Source organism: Mus caroli, chromosome 6, assembly GCF_900094665.2.
Source record: "Mus caroli chromosome 6, CAROLI_EIJ_v1.1, whole genome shotgun sequence".
NCBI classification, from domain to species: Eukaryota; Metazoa; Chordata; class Mammalia; order Rodentia; family Muridae; genus Mus; species Mus caroli.
Genome location: NC_034575.1, coordinates 103,499,607 through 103,524,716, shown reverse-complemented (window position 1 = coordinate 103,524,716; position 25,110 = coordinate 103,499,607). Strand labels below are relative to the sequence as shown.

The following is a 25,110-nucleotide window of genomic DNA, read 5'->3' as shown; positions in this document are numbered from 1 at the left end:
AAATCTAATGCCTTGTAGTCGATCATGGTGAAGGACAAAATGCCTTTTCTATTGAAATGTTTAAACCAAAAGTCTTTTTCCATCAGGTTGTTGTGGAGATATCTTATATGTTTTGATTGTGTTAATGTGGAAAAAAATAGATGAGGGTAGTCTTGGCGCTCACAGTGACAGCTGTCATTGTCAGGAGGGACACAGTCCTTGTCAACTCCACCCCACCAGCTTATAAGGATGAAATGTGTTGAGAATACAGTTGGCCTGGGGCCAAACTCGAGTCCACTTCAGTCTATGTTAGAAGAATCTTTCCCAAGTTTCTGTTCTTCAGTATTAGCAGCAATGATTGATTTTTTTTTTTTTTGTGGCTCTCCTTGTGACTGCTTGTCATAGGGCCATGCTCAGTGAGACTGGTTCCTTGTCCCTACTGCTTGCTCAGTCATTACCCTAAGTTGCTAAGGGCAGAGCCTTAAGTCCTTTATGTTAGACTTCACCGTAATGGATGTTGGTGACTGTCTGCAAATGAACAAGCAGCCCCGGAGGAGGTTATACTGTGAAGAGCAGAGCCACAGTTCAAAACTACCTGTGACTGGCATCAAAGCTTTAGGTGCTAACCAGTCTGTTCCCTCCTCACCCGCATTGCTCTGGTGAGCACGATTAGCAGAACCCCCCAAAAGTGGCTAAGGTTCTAGTAACAGTTTCCTGAGTATTTCACAGTCTTGCCAGATTTGGCCCCCTCCTTTCTGTGTTAGTTGAGGCTGGATTGAGATCCTGTTTCACAGAAGGTCTGTCAGACGTTTTGTTGAGCTGCAGATTGAACCATGATCTTTTAAACATAGTTTCTTGTTTTTCTTCTGAGTCCACTTGATCCCTGGCCATTTGGATAACCTTTAACCTCATGTTTAATGTGAAGATGAACTGTTTCTTCATCTTTTAAGTTGGTGACATACCTCACTTCCTATCTACCACTTGTCACAGCTTATAGAGGATAAATGGGCAGGACGGCCTTAGAAAATCCCTGTAGCTATGTGGCACTTAAATAGACTTGTATGAACTAATGGTTTTTTGTTTGACTATGTGGTCACATATAAGTCTATGGTACTGATACTCTGTAAAGTTTTTTATTTTAGAACCCAAATAGGCCTCATGACCCTATGTGAGATTTTTATTATTTGGCTGTGTGTATGAGTACGGTGTATTTCTGGAGTCATAGTAGCTGATGGAAGCCTATTTTCGGTTGCTTTGAGGTTGCAGCTGCTCCATGGTGGTTGCCTGTTAAAGGAGCTAATTGGAGACACCCAGAGGGTCCGGACTCCAGTATTCTGCACAGGTGAGTCTGGTCATGCCCTGATGATATGGGTTGTTCCAATGAAAATTTCTGTGCTCTTGCAGAACTCAGTGACTCTCTTCATATGTAAAATGAATGGCAGGTATAATCAGCCACTCTTGGGAGGGCAAGGAGATGATGGGAAATAATGTATATGAAGTCCCAGTCACAGTGTCTGCTCACGGAAGGCTTTGACTAAATGGACTCTTTCCTGCTTCATTTGGCTTCAGAGTTCCTCCTCACAGATTGCCTTGCTTTGGACAGGCTATCACAAATGACATGACACATTTACTCAGAACAGTCTATCCACGAATGAGTCTTTATGTGAAAGAAGACTGTCACTCTTATGGATACTAGTTGTGTCCTGTCAGGTGGCCTTTGGTATAGTATCCATGTACTTTTTAGTCCTCGACTGATACACTTAGAAGCCAAAATCTGACTAAAAAAACAAAACAAAACCCAGAGTGGCAGCACGTCTCCGGGGTGGCAAGGAGGTAATTATCTTAAGCAAAAATAGAGATGCACATTATACCCTGGGGACGAAGCGGGGTTTCAGTTATGACTTGGCTTCCAACAGCCAGGAAGCTGTTTGCCTAACCCCATTCTTCAGACAGGGCTTTTGGCCTTCGTTTCTAACTATATTCAAGGTTATTCCCCTTAAAATCAGGGAGCAGGGAATATATATATGAACTTCAGCTCTAGAGACCCAACCCCCTTGATAGATACAAAATTTTTCAAGGTCTGAACTGGCTTCCTCTGTGTAGAAATTGATGGTGAGGTAGAAAGTTTCAGGATCCTTGAGGACCTGGGGTGGACTTGTTCTCTAGATCTCAATTTTACCTTCTTTTCCAGGTGCAAAGTTGGTTGTCAAGCTAGTAGAAGGAAAACCCAAAGGAGACTGCATTTTCATTTGTGGTGCTAAGACTTGAACCCACAGCCATCTGTTTTATGACTGAGCTGTACTCCCAAATTGGAATATACTTTTAAATTTATGCACTAGACTCAGAGCTACTCAGGAACCTTTGTGGAGTAAATTAATGAATGTCCTATAGGAATTCAGAGATGCATGAGGAGTTAGGTGGGCCAGTCTAGGTCACCTAAGAGTGAGTGGTGATTTCAGCTCCAGTGACTTCCTCCATCCTCTCAAGAAAGGCTGCTAGTGTGAGGCAGATGGTGACCCTTAGTAGGATAGCAGAAACATGCAAAGTTAAAAGCTAGGTGTCTGGAAACAGGCTAAGAGTTTGGCATGTCTTTTAGGAACTCACAGATGTGTAAGGGAGTAGATGCCAAAACTACCATGTAAGCCCAACAAAGTTCTGGTTTAGTTTGCATGGAGCTCTGTGGAATGTACAGATTATAAGCTGAGCCTCTGTGGGCCTTATATCTCTGCTGTGGTAGTCACTGGAGGCTCTAAGGTGCCCTAACCATTTTGCAAAATGTGGAAGGAGCCAGAAGCATCTGCTGATGACTACGCAGCTGAGCCAATGGGGGCAGAGCTTCACTGTGCCTGCCATCCCCATGGAATCTGTGGGCCTCCAAGGCTGCAAAGTGAAGAGACGCTTGAGTACAGAGAGGCTGTGACCCATTTGGGCATCTAAGACTTCAGAACTTCCCACTGGAGAGGACAGGTGTGTCACAGCTAGGCTTTGAAATCATGACTGTGGTCACTTTCTGAATCTACCTCCTGCTTTCTGTTCAGGCCATTGTCTCTTTTAACTGCGCTTGCTCCTCTCTAGGTCAAATCATCCGGTTCTCCATGTTTCCTGGAACGACGCTGTTGCCTACTGCACATGGGCGGGGAAGAGGTTGCCTACTGAGGCAGAGTGGGAATACAGCTGTAGAGGAGGCCTGCAGAACAGGTACTCAAACACAAGGCCTTGCCTTGCCCTGCAATGTGTTGACATTCTCTTCCACACCTTCTTCCTCTGCTCCTCCCTTCTCTCTTCTCTTCGGCTCCCTGGAACTTGCTGTGGTCAGGAAGTTGATTAATAACAGCTGGCTTTTCTTCTTCCTTGTGAGGTGCTTTGGTGACACTAGTGGGTGAGTCACAAAATTTTTACAGTTCCTAAAGCCAGGTATGGGACCAAATGGACTCTGTAGTGGCAGAGTGAGCGCTGGCCGCACACCCGCTCCTGTGTATCCCTCCTCAGAGCTGCTTGGCAGGCTGCCCTGCTTTTAGCATTTTCTTATTTTGGCTGTCTTCTGAAGCCATGGTATTCTCTGCTTCTACAGCCATGAGACAGAAAACTCATGTTTGGGTCACATCTTCTAGGAAAAGCTCCTTAAAATAGACAGGGCTTAAAACAAAGTGTGGTACGCAGTGCCTGCTCATGTTACCATATAAGTCCAGAGTGATGCCTTGTGTCTCCGATCTCTAGAAGGCCTCTTTCAGTCATATCATTTATCTCAGGCCTTCTCAGTGCTGAGGAGAGACTGACGTTTTGCACACTTGACACGAGTTGTTATAAGAAAATTTCTAAAAGTCCCAATTAAAAGTTATATTTACAAGGGTATCTTTTAAAAAAACAGTTCACCCAGGACAGACATGCATTGTTTGTTCTCTCCCACTGCATCTTTCTTTTGACTGTGGTCCAGAAGCCCGTGACCATGCTGATGCCTGTGTCTCTCCTCACAGGCTTTTCCCCTGGGGCAACAAACTGCAGCCCAAAGGACAGCATTATGCCAACATCTGGCAGGGCAAGTTTCCTGTGAGCAACACTGGCGAGGATGGTTTCCAAGGAACTGCCCCCGTGAGTAAGCAGGCTTCTCGAGAAGGGCTATGTGCCTGGGAACCAAGGCACTGGGACTGGGTTGGAAGACCTGGGTCTGACACCAGCATCTGGAGGTTGAGGCAGGAGAATCAGAACTTCAGCTTGGCTACATAGTGAGTTCTAGGCGAGCTTGACTTACAGGAAGCCCCATCTGAAGAACACAAAACCAGCGCCAGAGAAATTCATCAGTGAGGAGAGGTAATTGTAAGCAAGTGTGCTGACCCAGGTTATTACCTAGAACCCTTATAATGGGAGGAGAGAGCAGAATCTTGTAAGTTGTCTCCTTGTTTCCACACACACTGTAGCATGAACTTGCCCAAATATATTGTGCGTGTATGTGTGTGTGTGTGTGTGTGAAAGGCACCATTTGCTCTCTGACCAACAGTGTTCTTCCTTCATTATCCACCCTCAAGAGTGGCAAGTGCTAGAAATCATCAGATGTCTCCTTTGGGGTGCATTTTTTTTGTGTGTGTGACTATATAATGCACACTATAAGAAAGACTCTCTGGATAGAGGAAGAAGCTAAGCTGGCCTGGCAGTCTACTTCCCAGGTTAATCTCTATTAGCACTCTGGTCCCTGACCTTCCACTCGTCCTAGGGGTTAATGGTGATGGTGGCGCCAGCTTTGCAGTGTGCCAGGATTACTGTTCCATTATCATGCATAGATCTGCTCATTTGTAATGTCCATTTAACTCTTTAAGATGGGTATTGGTGTGCCTGTGACATTCTGAGGCACAGAGATGTAAACTCCTGTTCCAGTTTACATAGCTGGGAAAGTGACCACAGCTGATTCAAATCCCAGCTTGGCTTGTTCCCAAATCCCATGATCCTAACTACCCTTTTAGCCAGCATGTGTATCTCTGGTGTCTAGTCAGGGTTTCTATTCCTGCACAAACATCATGACCAAGAAACAAGTTGGGGAGGAAAGGGTTTATTCGGCTTACACTTCCATACTGCTGTTCATCACCAAGGAAGTCAGGACTGGAACTCAAGCAGGTCAGAAAGCAGGAGCTGATGCAGAGGCTATGGAGGGATGTTCTTTACTGGCTTGCCTCCCCTGGCTTGCTCAGCCTTCTCTCTTATAGAACCAAGATTACCAGCCCAGAGATGATCCCACCCACAAGGGGCCTTTCCCCCTTGATCACTAATTGAGAAAATGCCTTACAGTTGGATCTCATGGAGGCATTTCTTCAACTGAAGCTCCTTTCTCTGTGATAACTCCAGCTGTGTCAAGTTGGCACAAAACTAGCCAGTACATCTGGTATATATGTAGCATATATATTTTTATATATTCCTTTTAAATCATATTGGATAGAATATTTTAAAGATGTTATTTTTAGTTATTTGTGTAAGGGTATGTGCAGGCGTCCACAGAACCTAGAAGAGAAAGTTGGGTCCCCTAGAACTTGAGTTGTTACATACAGTTAGTTTTAACTTTGGTGCTGGAAAATGAAGTTGTGTCCTCTGGAAGAGCAGTGCATGTGTTCATCCATCTCGCTGGCCTCGGGATGGAAGACTTGGGATCCCGCTGCTTCCCCTTTACCGCCAGGAGCGTTTTATCTGTCATGCATAGACCATGATCACATTGCCATTCACAGGCTGGATAACCTGTCATATAAATTATAAGTCCTGATTTGCTTAAATAATACTGCAGTGAACATCTTGTATATTCATACTGAGCATCTCTGATTTTATAAAAAACAGATTCTCAGCGCAATCAATGGCTAAAGGGTAGAAAATGTCTCAAATGTCTCTCCATTCTCCTTTTTCACTTCCTCTTCCACCGGCAATCAACCCAATATCTTGCCTATGGCTAAGCATGTGTTCTCCCACTGAGATACACTCCCACCCTAGAAATCTTCTCTTGACTAAATTGTGTCCAATAGTGCCCAAGGTATGTTTCCTTCTATTGATGCGGAAGAGTTCTTCTCTCATGGAGTTTTTACCAACAGTACAGCCATGAAGCTATGTTTAAAATCATCTCAGTTTATTTGTGTGGCTATAATAAAATCCCATAGACTTGGTCACTGATAAACAGGAACATGTCTCACAGATCTGGAAACTAGAAAGTCCAAGATGGACACCTTAGTAAGATTGGCATTTGTGTATCGCTTTGAAGGGAGCAACAGCACACTCGCTCAGTCTTGCGACTGTCTATAAAAGAACTCATGGCATCAGTCATTCCTTAGTCACCTCCCATAGGCCACTCTCTTAGTCCTGTTGAATTGAGGACTAAGTGTTAGCATGAGTTCTGAAGGGATACCATTCTTCAGACCAGAAAAAAGAAAAAACCAAAAAAAAAAAAAAAACAACAACAACTTTATTTTCTCTTAAGACAACGAGGAAAGAAGTTTTATGATGTAGAAATAGCCCTACTGCCTGGGTTTGTTAGAAAGAAAGTGATTCTCTCTCTCTCTCTCTCTCTCTCTCTCCCTCCCTCCCTCCTCCTTCTTCTTAAAATTTGCATTTTTCCTCAAGAAAATCTTCCCGAAGAGTATATTTATACATTTGACACAGATATGTTATTTGGAATGTGACCAAATGGTTAGAAAGTTTCAGTTTGAAAACTAAATAAATGAGAGTAAAAGACCAAGAAATTCTGGGAAAAGAAAGAGTGAAGAGGCACCTGATGTAAGAAAAACTGAAAATCTGTTTGAGCTGTTGTTGGCATTGTAGCATTTGGAGCAGAATTTAGTTAAAAAGCAAGTTGCTTGAGGATATTGAGTCCTCCATAGCACATGATGCATTTGTGTTTGTATCCAATTCCATGTACGTGAGTTACATATATGTTAAGCCAACACAAACTGATGGGAGACGTTGCATTATTCAGTAAGGCAGAAAAGGCAAATCAAGCCATCTGGTCGCTGATTCCTCCTAAGTTTCCTTCAGGATAGCTGCTCCTCTTCCAGACACATAGTTTTGTTTGTAAAGCATTGGAAGTCTTAGAAGGCAGTGATTTCTACCTTTCTTCATGCTTTACATGGATAACAAGCCAAGCTTTTTGGTAGGAGCAGGGCATGGAGTGAGGACTTCTAGGGGACCTCTTGGCCAGCAGAAGTGGTGCTGGAGCAAAATGTCAGGGGTGGTGCCTGATGTGAGTGTGTGTGAAAGTCCAGGCAAGGAAGGCCTTGGCTGTCAGAACCTGTCAGATGCTCAGTAGGTAAAGCTGTTTGCCAGCTAGCACCATGGTCTAAGTTAAGTTAGATCCCTGGGATCTAAGGATGCTAGAAGAAGATAGACTTTCATTACCTGTCCTCTGACACCTACAGACACATTGTGCTACATGAGTGGGCATACACATACTCTTTTTTTCTCTCTTTCAAAAAATGTATTTAAAAAGATGTTAGTTGTTACAGAGAGCAGGGCAGTAGCTTCACTTATAGGTCCGGGTAGCACTGAAACGGATAGCACTGCATGTCAAACTCATTTCCAACTTCTCTGGACAAGAACACGTGAAGGAGCCTGGCAGGAAGTGGGACCTTGGCAGGAGGGGCCTCCCTCAAAATGTATAGTGCCACCTAGAGCAGCTGCAGTAAACCCTGAACCCAGAGTATTGCTCAGATGGAGCAGACCTTAGTTGTTATAGTAACAGCATTCACATGAGAGCTGTGAAGGCCAAAGTACAGAGTGTCCATTGTTCCACTGTTGAACAGGATCGTTTTGTCCTTAGAGATGGGGAGGCTCCATCCCAGAGGCACAGGTGACAGCTTCCATTGTCTCTGTTGTTGGAAGAAGTCTGTGGTAGCTTTAATAAACCAGATCAATAATGTAAGCCCCAGTCAATTTTAGTAAGAGACTATGATAAAGCTGCTTTGGACAATGACAGATATTTCCTGTGATTACCACCATAATATTGTATGTGTATTTAATTAAGTGAGCTGAAAGGAGGAGGAGGAGGAAGAGGAGGAGGAGGAAGGAGAGGAAGAGGAAGAGGAGGAGGAAGATGAAGAGGAGGAAGAAAAAATAATGAGTCATTTCTGGATACCTTTGTAAACAACATAAAGCTCAGAGGGCCTGATACACACACACACACACTCACACACACAGAGACGGAGAGACAGAATTAGAGACACAGAGACAGAGGAAGATCAGTATGAGATATGCACTCTCTGTAGATGTTTATTTTATTACCTTTATTGTGGTTCTTGGGATTGAACCTAGGACCACACTAGCACTAAGCTACACAAACGCCTGCTCTGCCCTTCCATTGTTTGGCATTAGTGTTTGACAAAGAGGTCAGCAGGTATCTGCAGAACTTAACCTAAAGACATTGCCCCCCAGTTACCAAGATAAAACTGTTAACAGTTACCAGCAGCTCTGAAGGAACCCATTCTTAAAGTAGACTTAATCAAGGATGAGGAAGGCTTCAGATGGGTCACATCTATGTTAGGTGTCTTTAAGTTTAGTTGATGCCTACAAAAATGACCTCAAATTGACCCGAACTGTCCTTTATATTGTCTTAGTTAGGGTTTCCATTGCCGTGATGAGACACTATGACAAAGGCATCTCTTATAAAGGATAAAATTTAATTGTAGCTGGCTTACAGTTTCATTGCAGTTTCTAACAGCCCGTTATTATCATGGTAGGAAGTGTGGCAGCATCCAGGCAGAAATGGTACCATGAGTGATACCATGGAGTGGTACCATGGAGTGAAGAATTCTACATCTTGATCCAAAGGCAGCTGGGAAGAGACTATGTTCCACACTGGGTGAAGCCTGTCTATAGGAGACCTCAGTGTCCACCTACACTGTGACATACTTCCTTCATCATTGTCACACCACCTCCAATAAGGCCATACTTCTTAATAGCGCTATTCCTTATGGCCAGGAATTCAAACACATGAATCTGTGGGGGCCGTACTTATACAAACCACCACAGTTGTCACCGTGCTCTCGGAAGTCGAGGACAAGAATCTAACTTACTGGGTTGTTTTCATTTTTAAGACAGGGTCAGGCTAGCACCAGACACCTCGAGACTGAGTGTTGCACACTGTGAACCTAGGGAGATGGAGGGATGTTTTGCTATTCTACTGTTCCACCATCACTAATTCATTTTGGTTTTAATGCTTAGCAGCTCGTTAGCATTTCAAGAAGGATTTGTCTTATCCTTTGTTTTCATGTGAGGTTCCTGGGAGGAAGTTTGGTTAGTGTGATTCATATGACCTTGAGCAGTGAGAATTCCATTTCCCACACTGCCCTGCTCACATATAATAAGTTAGTAACTAAGAGGGTGCTACCTTCCAGATTCTACTTCAGGTATTCTCTTATTTAACGGGGGAGGGCGAACCTTTGATGGGCACTGTTACTTCCCTGTTGAGGACTAACAGCCAAGGAAGGTTAACATGGTACCTCTCATGTACCGTCTAGAAACCTGGAGATGGATCCCTTCCTCTAGAATGTGTTTCAGTTACTCATTCCCCTTGCCTCGTAGTGTCTTCCACTTCCTCCCTGCAGCCTACTCGTTTCTTCTCTTTCTCGTTCCTTCCAGCTTAGTCCAGGGGCTCTTTATGTCCCAGACATGTTTTATAGCTTATGCCGTGGCCTCCCCTCCCTCTTGTCTCTTATATTTGGATCACAGATCCTATTCCAGGGCATCCGTAGATCCTCCCACTGGAGTTTGTCCCTTGGAATTTGTGTGGCCTTTCCTGTCCTCATACTTTCTCTGTCCCATTCTGCTTTGTAGAGCTGTATTGAAAGAGAACGAGTGAGTGTGAGTGTCTGATGTGGCCCCAGCTGGCCTCAGACTCACCATGTAGCCCAGGCTAGTCTTGATCCTCCTGCCTCCACCTCCCAGATGGTGGAATTGCCTGTGTGCCTGTCAGGCCCAGCTCTTTAGAGCTGAATTGTAGTTTCAGGCATTCTCCTTTTGCTTCCTTCATTAAACTCTTTATGAACTCATTTGCCACGGAGCCCCTCCCTGCCCGTACTGGCCGCACATGGCATTTCTGAATGAGCCAAGGCTGTTTCCATAGTGAACGCTCATTATGGAAGCAGCATGGTGGGGTTTGACTTCCCAGCTCATCTCCATGAACTGCCTTTCAGTGTGGCTTCCTAACTTGGATTAAAATTCACTGAATTGCCCAACCGGCAGATGCTTCTGTATTCATGGGTAGATGTAAAACCATCTGAAGCCATTTAGACATGAATGTTAGTTTATTCATTCTTACAGTCTTACTTCTTCAGTATGGAAAAGCATGAATTATGAAAAGAGAAAAAAAATATCTCCGAAGATAATGGCCTTTTTCATCGCAAACATATTTTTAAAAAAATGTCTATTGAGAAGAAGGCTAAAATAATTTTTTCCCCAAAGGATTTTTGTTTTGTTTTGCTTTTATATTTTGACTTTGTCTTTTTTCAATATCTTCCTGTTCCCTGCCTATTGTGGGGACCAAACCTCGGACCTTACCTTACAGACTCTTCCACTGAGCTAAACCCCTAATCCTGATGGGGAAAATCTTTAAGTCATGAAACTGGCCAGTGACCTGAATTCACTATTGTTCAGTGTGTTTTCTCCTCCTGCCCTCTGTCTTACATAAACTGCACCTTGCTTCCATGCCTGTGGGTGTTATCCTGTACTGTCTGACCTGCCTTTGAATTGGGCCGTGATTCCTTGATGGATGTATAATTTACTGCAGACTGCTGCATTCCAGAGACCTGCTGTTAGAAACACATGGGTTAATGAGCTGACATTTTCCTTATTTAATGACAGTGACTGCAGATTAAAGAGAACATGGTCAACTAGATGGAGCTTGTGGAGGAGGCAGACTTAATGTGGAATCTATGGTGCTAAAAGACACTATTTGCCTGGAAAAGCTGCTTTCTAGTGACAAGACTTTGATACTAGGAGGACATTTCTGTTAATGATCTTGAAGGCCTAAATACTGTTTGTCTGTATACCCCCATATACTCATACATACATGCACACACACACACACACACACACACACACACACACACACACGTAGGTATTCTTACAGCACCTCTCTCCCATATTAGTCAAGCCTTGGTACTTATAGTTAGTGTTAGTTACTATTATTTCCTGTTAAAAATAACCTCACCAGTTCCAGCCCATTTAATAAACTCCCTTAGGTTTATAAACTCCCTCTGAATGCTTAAAGTAAAACAAAACAGAGGGGGCTGAGATTTTTATATTTATTTTTCCAGACTGGTGTTTGGTAGGTGGTTATGAAAATTGGTATTCCTATTCTGAAATAAATGATCTTGATTCCTTGATGTATCAGAGAGATTTTTATAGCACTATAGATTTTAATAGTGAATAATTAATTGGTCAATGTTGTTTTCTTTATTTTTAGGTTGATGCCTTTCCTCCCAATGGCTATGGCTTATACAACATAGTGGGGAACGCGTGGGAGTGGACCTCAGACTGGTGGACCGTTCACCATTCTGTTGAGGAAACCCTCAACCCAGTGAGTATCTTGTAGAATAGACTTGGATCTTGATGGGTGACCCTTGTCCTCTGAGCAGACAACAGCAAGGATTTCATGCATCCGCCTTGACATTGACCTTTCATGTCTCTAAAGGAATACCGTGTGCATGTCTCTTGTCTAAAGGAATACTGTGTGCATGTCTCTTGTCTAAAGGAATACCGTGTGCATGGCTCTCGTCTCAGCTTCAGAGCCCTTTATAAAAATGTTTTATTTTATGTGCCACTGAACTATGATAATGGTAATACCCTTTTGGGGTGTTTACCTATGCTTCATCTCGTAAATTTGAGCAAAGTGTGGTATATAAATGGCTGCAAAATTCACTAATGTTTTAATATTAACTGTTAAGATATATGACATGGTATTCTTCATGAACCTCCTCACCTGGGCTGTGATGAGAGCAGATTTTGATTCAGCAGTGTAATTTGGAGAAAATGAGAGGAACTTGTTGAGTGAGAAACTTGAGTCACTTAGTAGTTGTTTTCATGAGCCTGTTCATATGACATTCATAGGAGAATGTACCTATTCCTTGGAAAAGAAGATCACCTTGTCTCTCTGAGTTTTACTTCCCCTGTCTTTTTTTTAAAAAAAATATCTATTTATTTATATCCCAAATCCCCTCTCAGTCAATCCCCCCTCACAGAGACCCTTCCCCATTCACATCTGAAAGGGTGGGGCCCCCCGTGGCTATCCCCCACTCTGGTGCATCAAGTGTCTGTCACTGTAACCAGACCAGGCAGCCTGTGGGGAACGCTTACCACAGTCAGGCTACAGCTTTAGAGAGAACCTCTGCTCCAGCTGTTGGGGGCCCCACATGGAGACTGAGCTGAACATCTGTTACATGTGTGCCGGGGGCCTTGTTCCAGCCCATGTGTGTTCTTTGGTTGGTGACTCAGTGTCCGAGAGTCCCTAGAAGTCCAGGTTAGTTGACTCTGCTGGTCCTCCTGTTGGGTTTCCATCCTCTTCATTGACAAGTTCCTTGCCCCTAAAACCATGCTCTCCAGTACTGTAGACATTTTAATAGGAGCATGTGTTTGGACAGTGCCTCCTTTACAAAGAACATCTTTGAATACTTGTCATTGAACACTTTGGGGATGGGTATTCATCAAACTGACCGAAGAACAGTATTAAAACCAGACCCACTGGTAATGCTCTGTGTGCAGTGCACAGAAGACGGTGATAAAGAACATTAATGCTTTAGTTGCTTCTCATTCAAAGGTTAGTCAGTTTAGAGTTATTGAAAAACCTGTTGAACTCCATGCCTCAGGCCATTTTCAGACTGTTCGGATAAGTTTCTGTTTGATATGCTTAATTTGTTTTCACAGAAAAATATGTGGGCTGTTCATGAATAGTCCAAAGATATATATCTACCTTTTTGGAAGTACAGATGAACAAGATGAATTCTTTAGACATTCTACCCTTCTGTCAGGACTGCTGGTTGTAGTGGTCAAACAACCTGTGTCTCCAAGTGAGAGGATTGTGCAGACTTGGGGAGTTTGTGCTTGGAGCCCCTCTCCCTGCTGGCAAGACGTGACTTGGCGTTTGCTGTCAGAGGCAGAAATAGATTTTCCCTGTCAGATTAAAGCATGCTGCTTGGAAGGGGCTGTGCAAGGCTCCAGAATCTTGGCAAGTTGTGAATGTAGCTATCTGAGCATCTGCTGTGGCGCTCAGGGCTCGTTAGCTTTCACTTCTGTAACGGCCTGACTTTCTCCTAAGGGTTTGTAGAAGAAGTCACATTTTTTTCCTTTCAGCTGTTGCAGGCTATTTCCTGATGTCACTCTTGTTCTGTGAAATTGTCCCATTTATTCTAGTCTTTGTCACATGGCCTCATTTGCTTTCTGATTTGATGGGGTTGTAGTTCAACCATTTTGAGAACTAACCCCCAAATTCTTGATGCCATCATGGGGATTGTTATAGCTCTCTTTATGCAGCAGACACGGAGTCATCAGTGTCTGTCATCAGTCTCCCAGGTGAACTCCTTGTCTTCACTCTATCTGCTGCCTTGCATCTCGAATGGTCTTTGTGCAGACCAAATCTAATACTGCTACTTTCCCACTCAGATTCATGCATACTCCTCCCTCTCCCTCTCCCTCTCCCTCTCCACCCCCTCCCCTTCCCCTCCCCCTCCCCATCTTAGATATTATTGCATAGCCCAGTCTGTCTTAGAGCTCACTATATAGCCCAGGCTGACTCAGTATACGTGTCTGTGAATGGCTTCTTACTGTCTGCAAAATGAAGAAATAAATATGACTCTGAAAGCCAAAAAATGGTTTGGTCTTTGCTGATCTCTTCTTCAGACACAACTTTCAGTTCCTTTTAAAACCTTTAACTATGAAATGTTACATGAGCCCAGAGAAATACAGAAAGAAATAAGATAATTGGAACCTCTGTAGCTGTTTTTCTCTCTTTTTAATCAAAGAAAGAGGATAAAAGAGCAAGAGTTGTTTTCATCAGCACTTGGTGTTGTCAGTGTTTGACACTTCATTGCTCTGGTTAGTGTTTACTGCTCTTTTACTGTGGTTTTCAGTCATTTAAAGTATTTTTTACTCTTATTCTGTGTGTGCAAGTACTGTACCTGCATGTATGTGTGTGCACAAAGTGTGTTGTGCATATGGAGGTCAGAAGGGGGCATCAGATCACCTGGAACTGGAGTTAGAGACTGCTGAAAGTCATGTGAGTGCTGGGATTCAAGCCCCTGACCTCTGGACGAGGGTAGAGCATAACTGGTGACTTGTCTCTGCCCCACAGTCAGCAGTTTGCAGTGTGGACACCTGGTAAGAAACATCTGGCTATCTCTTGTTCTTGTTGTTCGGCCATGTCTTGTTTTCATATGGACATAGTTATTTCTGGCTGGATCCCAGACATCTCTTGTGAGAAACCGAGGTGAGGTTTTGAGTTCTAGCTGGTGCAGTCTTTTTCTAAAGTCTTTACTTTTGTCTTTGTGTCACATCAGCCTAACCAGTTAGGATCTGAAGTGCATGAAGGTGAGTTTTCGTCCCTCTCAAGCCCATTGCCAGTTCTTCTTGATTCCTCAGGGTACCAACTGAGAGACTAGGGCATGGATTCACCATGGAGACTCCTTGGAGGGCTCTGAACTCCAAATTTTGTTTTCTTAGGCTGTGAATGGGTTGAAAGGTATTCAGCATCTGCTGCCATTTGAATCAGCAGATCCCTAGGGAATTTTTTCTGGGATTTGGGCTCTGTAATTCTTACAGCTGCGGAGGCTCACCTGACTTGACCAATTCCTATTTTTCTGTGAGGGCCTAACTTGTTTGCCTTTCTTCCCTAATGGCTTATGTATCATTAGTGCTTGGCACAGAACCTGGAGTATAACCATTAATTTCACAGTAATGCCAGTTCCAGACATTTAGACCTGGAACACTCAAGTCGCTGTCCAAATTCCAGGTGGGTCAAAAGCAAAGTTAGAAATAGACATCTTCATAGAGAGTTTTGACCCCGAGTGCCTATGTAAACATTTTATCTCAGAACCTGACCTCTTTAGTGCCGCGTGCTCTTGCTATCCCCAGAACTGGCTTATAGCAAATAGTTTTAAAAACTGCTTTGGAAAGCTGGGGAAAAGTCAACTTTCCTTATGCACAGGTTATTCAGGACATATCTTTTTCTTATTCAGTGGCTTCTACAAAGCAAAAGTTAATCATTAGTTTTTATTTTATTGCGCTGTCATCTATGGCAAAGCAGCCTGTAGAAACAGCCTGGCATACTTTGTACACAAAGTTCTAAGAGAAAATAAGATATTTGGCCACGTGCCATGAGGATCAATCAGTTCAGTTTGCTTTTTGTGTGTGTGCATCTGTCCATCTCTCAGTCCATAGAGCACCCATAAAGACAACCCAAAGTGAGGACATTTGCTTTCATATATCTTTTTTTTTAATAAAGATTTATTTATTTGTTATGTGTAAGTACACTGTAGCTGTCTTCAGACACTCCAGAAGAGGGCATCAGATTTCGTTGCTGATAGTGGTGAGCCACCATGTGGTTGCTGGGATTTGAACTCAGGATCTTTGGAAGAGCAGTCGGCGCACTTAACCACTGAGCCATCTCGCCAGCCCCTCTTTGATATATCTTAACTACATAAAATATTCAAGTTAAAAAATTTATTTGTATTTTTTCTTTCTCATTTGCTTATATCTGGGCCCCATATCATCTGTGACATTATATAGTGCATTAAAAAAAAATGTAGACCTAAGAAAAGGTAAGCGATTATTTAATGTTCTGATTTCCTATGCTTGCTGAGTCACTATGGCTACCATGATGCTATGTCGCTGGTGATGTGATGGGATTGTATGGTTTATAGTATCCTTCTGGGTCTAAGAGGAACACAGTTGTATCTAAACAGGCTGCTTGTTTGCTTGTTTGTTCTGTGACATGGGACAGGATCTTAGTCTGTAGCTCAGACTGGCCTTAAACTGAAATCTTTCAGCCTCTGCTGCAATTTTAGGAGTGTATATCACGTCTGGTCTGGTTCAGACAGCTATCTGTCCTCCTGCCGTACTCCCAGCGAGAGTTCTAGTCTTGGAACTATCCAGAGTGATTTGTGTTTTTCTAACTCGGCAACAATGGAATGCATATCAACTCGAGTGCACCTGAGCCTCTCTCTGTGTGAGTTGGAAATACGTGTGCACACCTGATGAGATCGCTGGCAGATCAGGCATCTTAATGTGAGGAGACCCTTTCCATTCCTCTGTCTCAAAGTATTGTTTTCTTCTTGTTGTTGTTTGCCTGTCTAGTTAGAATGCTACTGCTCCTGTCAGCTGAGATAATAGCCTGTGCCAGCAAAGGGGAAGAAAATTATAATTGAGAACACTGCTTGCTTGCTCTTCTCGCCCTCTTCGCTTTGGTTGGTGCAGTCCTTGGTCATCCTTACTTACAAACCTTGCTCATGCTTCCATGCTGTTATAGTCCAGACACCTCCTTCCCCTCCTGCCTGCCAGGGCTTAGCTAGACATCTGTCAGCTTGCTTTCAACATGGGTTTTGACCATATATCATACTGTATAGTTCCAGACAGTTGCGAAGTGTGTGTCTTTTCTCTCGCCTGTTTTGATGTCTTAGGGAATTGATCAGGGAGTCTTTAAGCTCATCCTTTCCGCCTTCTGTGGCATGGACTGTTTGTTCTTTGCTTGTTTCTATGGACTCCTCTCTGAACCCTTATCTCTCTGCACATGGCGCACTAAGTAAATTGGAACACACACCAGTCTTCTGGTCTGAGAGCAGCATGGTAATGGGTAGTAACCTTGCTGACTTACTGCCTCTGCCCAGATACTTCTTCCGCATTGCTTGGTTGCTCTTAGGGTTCAGACTGGCTTGACTTTGTAAGTCCTAAAGCTATGCTTGATTTAGATCCTACTTGCTATGCTAGATGTCTCTCATCCATAAACCATTCTGCAGCCTTCTACCACTGCACGTAGAACAAAAACCACATGCTGCTGACTGTCTGTCCCTCTCTGTCTGTACGATGCCTTCATAGGCATGGTCATTCATCAAGCATATACTTAGTGCCTAGTCTGTACTAGAAACAGGACGTTGCTTTGGGATTTCTACTGCTAGAAGACCTTTGATCGTGTGTCCTTTGCGAGGATATTCCGGGGTCTGAGAGTTCAAAGTGGAAAAAGTGGTTGTTTCTAGCAGTTGACAACTAATATGACTGCAAATATGCTTAATGAGTGCCAAGGGCAATGCAAAGTGGTTGTACTGTTGGCTTCTCCAGACTTTGAAAAAATATTTTTCTGAGTGTGGAAGGACATATGGGACGGAGGGTTTGGAGGAATGGAAAGGAAGAGAGAAATGTTGTCATTAAATTATAATCTCAAACATGACATACAAATATAATTTTAACTTTGTCCTAGTAGAAGCTGGGAGTCTTTCTGGAGGAAGTACTTGTGGATACCCACTGCTGTTTGCAATTCTGGGTAGAGCTTTTCCTACAGCACACAAGAACTACTGAGGCAGAGAAGTCAGGGCGGATGATGTCTACAGTTCCAGTGTTTGGCACCCTTGACTACATTTGCAAATGTGTTATGGGGGTCGGTGGGCATTCTTAAATGAAAGTGACTGCCAGTTCTAGTGCTGAGATGACATTTGTTTCCATCTTCATAATAAACACTTTCTCAGAAGCCCCTGTTGCAACTTCCTGAGCAGGGAGTGGGACACTATATAGTGTCCTCCCCGCCTTCTTTGTTAGGGAATTCAGTCATGCAGGACTCACTGATAACCCTGAAAGCTGAAGACACTCCTGGCCAGCAGGAACTCCAACGCCTGGGGCAGAACGTTGCTTTATGGGAAGGTGCTGTGTCCAGCCAAACCCTCCCTGAGAGTATTTAACTCCTTGGCTTTTATTCTGCTCTCTCCTGACCTGGAAGCTTTTCAAGTTCCTGAAGGTCCCCATAGCATTTGCCTCTTAGTCTTCCTTTTTCTGGGTATGTATCCCCCTTTCTTCTATTATATCTGATATAACTTACAATTCAGGGCAATTCTGTTACTTTCTTCCGAACCACATCAGTGGCAGAATGTCCAGAGCACGTGCCGAAGCACACTGATGCTTGGAGCTTGAAGGATTTAAATTTTGGACCATGGGAAATTTATGTATACATTTTGCACTATCTCAAGGGTAGAATCCAAGTGTGCATATGAAATGCTTCCATATCATACTTAGCTTACATAAGAGCCTGAAGGTGATTTTAAATAATATTTTAAATAAATTTTGTATATGAAACAGCTTATGAAATTGAACCATCAGTCTTTCAGTATGCTGATATTTGAAAAAAAATATCTTTTAAACCTCAGGGCAGCTTTGTGTAGAAGTGTTCAGCTTGTAGCAGCTTCCCTTTTCAGTAGAGCTGGCTGTTTGTAAGTGAAGAGGACACTGAACAGAGAGCTGAGGCAAGAGCTCTAGAGCACCAGTCAGCCCACAGTGCCACAGTTCTGACTGGGTTATGGAGCTGTCCTTGCTGTGGGGGTTGACACAGGGACACGGTAGACAGGCCCTGTTGTCAAGAAGGTTCTTTGGAGGAAAGCCTTGGAAAATCAAGGTCCACTGTGACAAGACTTCCTGTGTGTGTGTGGAGCCTGGAAGAACTGTTTGTTCTTCACTGTGGGAGCTGTGACGACATCTCTAGAAGAGGCCCATCAGATGATGGCAGCACATTGCCCTGCTACATCAGTGGGATCCAAAGAGCAGAATGGCAGGGCCGGGCTTTTTAAGGAATTTAGAAGAAGCAAAGGTCCCTTACCACAACCACACTCATGGTTTACAGTTCCTCTGGTCCTTGGAGCCATTGTCTTCAGTTTACCCTCATCCTGAAACACAGTACCTTAGCTCTCCCCCATGGGTGAACATACTTGTTTCCTCTCTCTCCTCTTCTGGCTTTGTATCACTACCCCATTATGGGAGAACTAGAAATGAATATAGATTTCTTTTGGTTAACTAGTTAGGGGCTTTAGAAAGTGACTCACAATTTATGTTTCTTCCTTCCATCTACTCAAAGGGCTTTTATGAGCTCTGTCTTTTATAGTGTGTGACACCTGATAGGGCTAGCAATGTTGAATGAGAAGAGCAGGGTTTGCCATAGTGTGTGACACCTGATAGGGCTAGCAGTGTTGAATGAGAAGAGCAGGGCTTGCCATAGTGTATGACACCTGATAGGGCTAGCAATGTTGAATGAGAAGAGCAGGGCTTGCCAGTGGGTGCTTTGTTGATCTCAGTAATGAGCTTTCTGTTGTACTCAGTAACGACTGTGGTTAAGCAATGGAATAGAGGTCAGAAGCTGTGTCTCCATTTGCAGTTTAAAATGCTACAAGGCCAGAGGTGAGTCATCTCACCCTTGTTGGGCTTACTAGTCCTTCATCTGTTGTCCTGGTTGGTTTTGTCAGCTTGACAAAAAGCTAGAATTTCCTGGGAAGAGAAACTCCAATTAAGAAATGTCTCCATCAGATTGGCTTTAGGCCAGCTGATAGGATGGAAATCTTTCTAATTGATGATTGATGTGGAAGGGCCCAGCTCCCTGGGGCTGGCAGCACCCTGGGCAGGGAGACCTGGGCTGTAAAAGAAAGCAGACTGAGTGAGCCATGGGGACAGGGCAGTGAGCAGCATTCCTCTGCTGCAGGTCTTCCCTTGAGTTTGTGCCCTGATTTCCCGTGGTGATGTATATGACTTGAGAGTTATGAGTGAAACCAGCTCTTTCTTCCTCAGGTTGCTTTTGGTCACAGTGTTTTATCACAGCAGTGGAAACCCTGACTAAGATGTCTGTAAATTGCATTAAGGATTTAGCAAGTTGTTCTCAGGGAACAGGCAAAGTGGGCAACTATTGCTTGCTTTTGACTAGGAGAGTAGAGGACCACTGAAGATGGTACAGTGGATCATCTAGCAGTTGGCAGGATAGCTTGTAAATGATGTAAATGGAGGGCTGCATACAGGTATCACCCGGTGATGTAGTAGTTTTGGGACAAGAGAATGAAATCCTTTGATTCTGTTTCCTGTTCTGTGAGAGAAAATGAACAAAATTTCAACATCATGTCCTTGTATTAAAAAGAAAGACTAGTGCTGCTGAGCCCCATGCCTGTAGCATAGTCAGCACTCAGGAAATGCACTCAGCAAATGAGACTAATTACCATTTCTGAGTACCCCTGAGTAGGAGTGTTTTCTTTTTGCCAGTTCTTCTCCTCAGAAACACCTTTTGTTTAATAGGCCAGATCATGGTATTTACCTGTGTTTGCTGAGCAGCACCACTAGGCACTTGGTCTGAGCTAGGTAAACATCAGCATCACAGGCCTTGGCCGGCAGATGTTGAACCCTGACTGTGGACCTTATCATTCACACAGCATTGAGTGGATTTTTCCCAACTGATGCCTCAACCTAGACCTCGCCTAGAAGCTAGACCCCAAACCCAGATATGCAGTTTTCTTTTAAAAGTGTTTTATGCCTTCTTTGTCCCTTTCTGAACCTAAATAGGCTCGTGGGGACCAACAAAGATAACCAGAGCCTCTGACCCCCTTAGTTGTGTCTATAACTCTGACAGGATGGGACATTGAATTCTGGGTAGAATTTAGGCTTAGATCTTGGGTTATTTGCTTGAGGCTGCTTGTCTTATCTTGGTTTGGTTGGTGAGTGGGCTGACAGCTTAGCAGTGTACTGAGGGCCAGGCTGTTTCCACCAGACTTGTCATCTCTGTGGGCCTCTTGACCATCTCTTTGTTCCTGGGACTTCAGTGGGTAGATGGTTTTTCTCACTATTTCAGTCAACCCAACATGCCACTCTGTGGCATACACTATACTCTGAAGTCTAATACATGGATTTTTAAAAAATAGAATGCCTTTTTAAAATTCTTAATCAGTTTCATGCACGTAAATAATGCATCTTGACCATGTTCATTTCAAACTCCCCTCTTCCATTCCCCCTGGCCACCCCTAATCCTCATCCCATCATGTGAGCACTCCCACCAGTAACCCAGTGGGATCAGTCAGTGCTTCCTGTTAGAATGTTGAGAGGTCTTGTTGACTTGGTCCTATGTAGGCAACTTGTGTCTATAGTGAAGTCCATGAGTATGTCGCATCCAGAAGGCAGCATCTCACAGCTCTCTTCCCATCCTCTGGCTCTTACTATCTTCTGTCCTCTGTTTGCTCATGTTTCTTGAGCCGTTGGTGTGGGAGGCAGAGGCTGTTGGTATAGATGTCTCATTTGCGATTGAGCCTTAAATAGTCACATAACCTCAACACTTTGTCAGATCTGACTTTTTGTTGTACATTTGCAGGTGGAGCTCTGTTTTATTATTCTCAAGTCAACAGAGATTAGCATATGTTAGATTCTGACCTCTATTTTTTTTTTTTTTTTTTTTTACAATTTCTTATATATGATCAACTCATACTTGTGGACATTTTTTTTTTCCTTGAGTACTGATCAAGCCGAAGTGGAATCATTGCAGAAAACCGCCATCTCTTTCAGCTAGAAGCAGGCCTCCATGTGAGCTTATAGATTTGTGTTCATCCTTTTGGGGTTTTGTTTGTTAGTTTGAGATAGGATTGTTTGCAGTCCAGGCTGACCTCTGTATAACATAATGACATAATTGCTCCTTGGAATGGTTAAAGGGGAGGTTTTTGTTGTAAATGAGAGAGAGAGAGAGAGAGAAACACAAACAAGAGAACAGTTAGAGGCTTCTGGGAAAGTTCAGAGCAGAAAGAGACAGAAATAAACATGGCCATGAGACCTGGCCTGGGCTCTGAGAGAAGGGAGACCAGCAGGGAGTAGGAAAAACAGAATGAGAGGAGCAGGAAGGAGGGAGAGAGAGGGAGGAAGAGGGAAGAAGGGAGAGGGGAAAGGGAGGGAGGGAAGGAGAGAGAGAGAGAAGGAAAGATAGATTGATAGACAGATAGACTGAATTGCAGGGTTATAAGAAGAATGAGGAGCTCTGGGGAGGGGGTGTAAGGTAGGGGAGGAGGTTAGAAGGGCTGGATGCCAGCCTGGACATTGAAATGTGCTGCAGGTACTTGTCCTGAGGGAGCCTGGAAGCCAGCATCTGCTCTGCTTTAATATGTTATTAGGCACCATAAATAGCCATTTGTCCCTTCAGCCAGTGATAAGAGAAAGGAGTCCATTTGATAGGGAACCGATTTCACAAGTTCCTGAGGAATGCTGGCTTTTATGTAACTACCAGAAATTCTCCTAACATCCATGTTGAGCCCATTTCTGGATATTTGGACTGCCTTTTGGGGTCTGGAATTGGAACTTCATTTGGACCTAATAGCTTCTATTCCTCTATGTGGCTGAAGATGGTGAACTCGGTTTTGATTTGCTGTATATGTGTGGCTGAAGATATAACCCACAACTTCATGCGTGCTTGGGCAAGCAGTCTACCACTATACATGTACCAAGCCCTGTATTTTGGCTTAAACAAAATCATATAATGTTGTGTAGTACTTTTATTGAGAATGAAAGTCAAAGTCAAAGTGATGCAAGTTTCTTTTCCATGAATTAGAGTGCTTTCTTAAGCACAGGTGTGTAGGTGCTGTATCACTATCCATCTATATCCATCATCCATCCATCCATCATCCTTTCACCTATCCATCCATCCACCCACCCACTCATCCATCTGTCTGTTATCTGTCTATGTGTCTGTCTGCCCATCTCTCTCTCTCCTTCATTCCCTCCCTCACCTCTCTCTTTCTACACACACACACACGCACATACACATGAATGTACACACATCATATCCTTAAAATCTTTCTAACAGTGTGAAAGAAGGTCTGTGTTCTCAGAACCATTTTTCATGGTAATTCATGGAGTGGAGAGATGTGCTGACTTCACCTGGCCTTTGAGCCTCATTTATAGTCAGGACTCAATTCCAGCTTTTTCAATCCCCAGACTTGTTGAGGTTTACTGGACTTTATTTCAAATGCAAAATACAAAGGGCTACTTACTTCTTTGTAGTAATGTTGAATCACAAGCTACATATGTTAGTCCAGGAAGTGTTAAGAATATGCAAGATGATTTAGGAGGCATGAATTGCTGTGTCATGCAGCACCTCTTTCCAAAAGCAAAGGGGAGGGGATAAGTTATGTCTACAGTTTCTATGATTCTGAATGTTGAAATTGGATTCCTGGCCTTCTTGCCATCTCCAGCTCTTATTTCTGCTAGGTTACTATTAAAATTACTGATGTGGCAAATTGTTGGATTTTGTTGTTGTTTTAACTCTGGCACCTAACTTGTTAATGAAGGATAAAGTAGCTGTGTGTCACTTCATTTCTGTATCTTCCTTGTAGTGCCTTCCCTCTGCCACACAGTGACTCATTTGTTCTTTCCCTCAGGGCTCTGAAATAAAGCCTGATGAGAAAATAGAACAGTCAAATTATCTTTTCTTCTTAATCAGGTTATACTGTGATTTTTTTTTTTGACGTCGTTCTGTGGACCCATTTTTAATACATGTATACATATATCACACGCCACTCTGGCGTGAGTTCATGGAGATAGCCCTTGATATCAAAAAGTTCTGCATCTAAGGGTACCATTAACTAACCTGAAAAGTTGTACCCAAAACTGCCCAGACCTTTTGGTCTTATTATTTCTCAAACAATGTAGCATGATAGAGATTTGGGTAATGTCTGTGATATGTCAGAAATTATATGTAATTGAGATGATGCCAACTACATAGCAAGATGTATATATTATATGCCAACAGTGCTCTGTTTTGCATAAAGGATGTGGATTTGAGTTCCTCAGGAGGTCCTGAGTCCAATCCGCCCCAGATACTGAGCAATGTTGGTATTTCATTTATTTGGCAACATTTATCAGAAATCTCATCATGTTACATTTGTGTGTAAAGTTTTGGGCATTTGTAGACATAGCATCTTTAATTCGAAGTGGAGATGTTTGAAAAGCAAGTGAACACACCTAAGCACTTAGGAATGCATGTCTGTTTAATCATGTGCAGGGACGCAGTATAGCGTGATGTTTGGAAGAATTTAGTTTTAAAGTTGGATCCCAGTGTAGCCCCCACTAGTTGAATAGACTGAGGCAGGTTTTTAATGCATTTACTCAGTGTCTTTGTCTGTTAGTGAAGAAATAGTAGTCTGGGCCGAGGAGATGGCTCTGAGGGTTAGTTTGCTGTCATCAAGCCTGATAGGCTGAGTTTGATCTTTATATTGTGGATGGAAAGAAAACACACTCTTGAAGTTTTTCCTCTGACGTCCATGTGTGCTGTTGAAATGGATAACTTAAAAATTTTACTTCTACAAAAGCACTAAGTCAGTTTGGTCTTAAACACAAGTAACCAGAGACATCTGCAGAGACATCCCTAGACAGAAGTCAGGGCAACACTGCAAGGACCCAGACCTGGGACCACAATGCTCCGGTCCTCACTCTTGTCTTGAGGTTGCTCACTTGTTAAGCTCAAGTGCTTCCGAGAGGCCTCGGAGGTCTCTTAGACTGTGCCTTTACCACCCCAGGCTGTGTCACCACCTTGCTCAACTATACGTGCACACACAAACACTAAGTAAGTAAGAGGGATTAGAAAAAGCAAAGAAATAGTCTTTTTTTTCCAGTCTCTTGAGAGGTTTCCATGGTACTATGAAGAAAATGTTTAGTGTAAAGCTGGTGTGTAGTAAGCATTTCATAAATGCTAATTATAACTAGTGTCTTAATGTAATCAAAGTTTAAAAGAAATATTTGTAAGCTACAAGCGTACACCTTACTCTGAAATCTAATACATGGAAGAGATTTTTTTCTGGACCCTTTTAGAGATGTGGAGAAGAGCTATGCCATCTGTTAGCATGTAGTTATAAATAACACCTCTTCCCGTGGGCAGCCTCCACTTCATACCCAGTACAGGAAGTAAACACTGCATCTCATCCAGTGAGACAGTTCACAGCACTGGGCGCTTAGCACTTACCCACTTTCAGACTCTCCAAATAAAATCACAGAAATCTTTAAGTAGTTCTTTGAAAATAATGTCGAAGTTAAAATACCATTTGGTCTTTCCAAGACTTTTATCATGAATGGGTGTTGGATCTTGTCAAATGCTTTTTCCGCATCTAACGAGATGACCATGTGGTTTTTGTCTTTGAGTTTGTT

At 43.2% G+C, this 25,110-nt stretch overlaps 1 protein-coding gene across 1 annotated transcript in view; it reads left to right on the top strand.

Moving 5' to 3' along the window:
* Sumf1 (sulfatase modifying factor 1) overlaps nt 1-25,110 on the top strand; it is a 78,464-nt gene that overhangs the window by 30,040 nt on the left and 23,314 nt on the right. The window contains exons 4-7 of the mRNA XM_021164694.1: nt 1,239-1,321; nt 3,055-3,177; nt 3,954-4,068; nt 11,402-11,515. Of these exons, the coding sequence (XP_021020353.1) occupies nt 1,239-1,321; nt 3,055-3,177; nt 3,954-4,068; nt 11,402-11,515 (435 nt within the window). The remainder of the gene's footprint in view (nt 1-1,238; nt 1,322-3,054; nt 3,178-3,953; nt 4,069-11,401; nt 11,516-25,110) is intronic.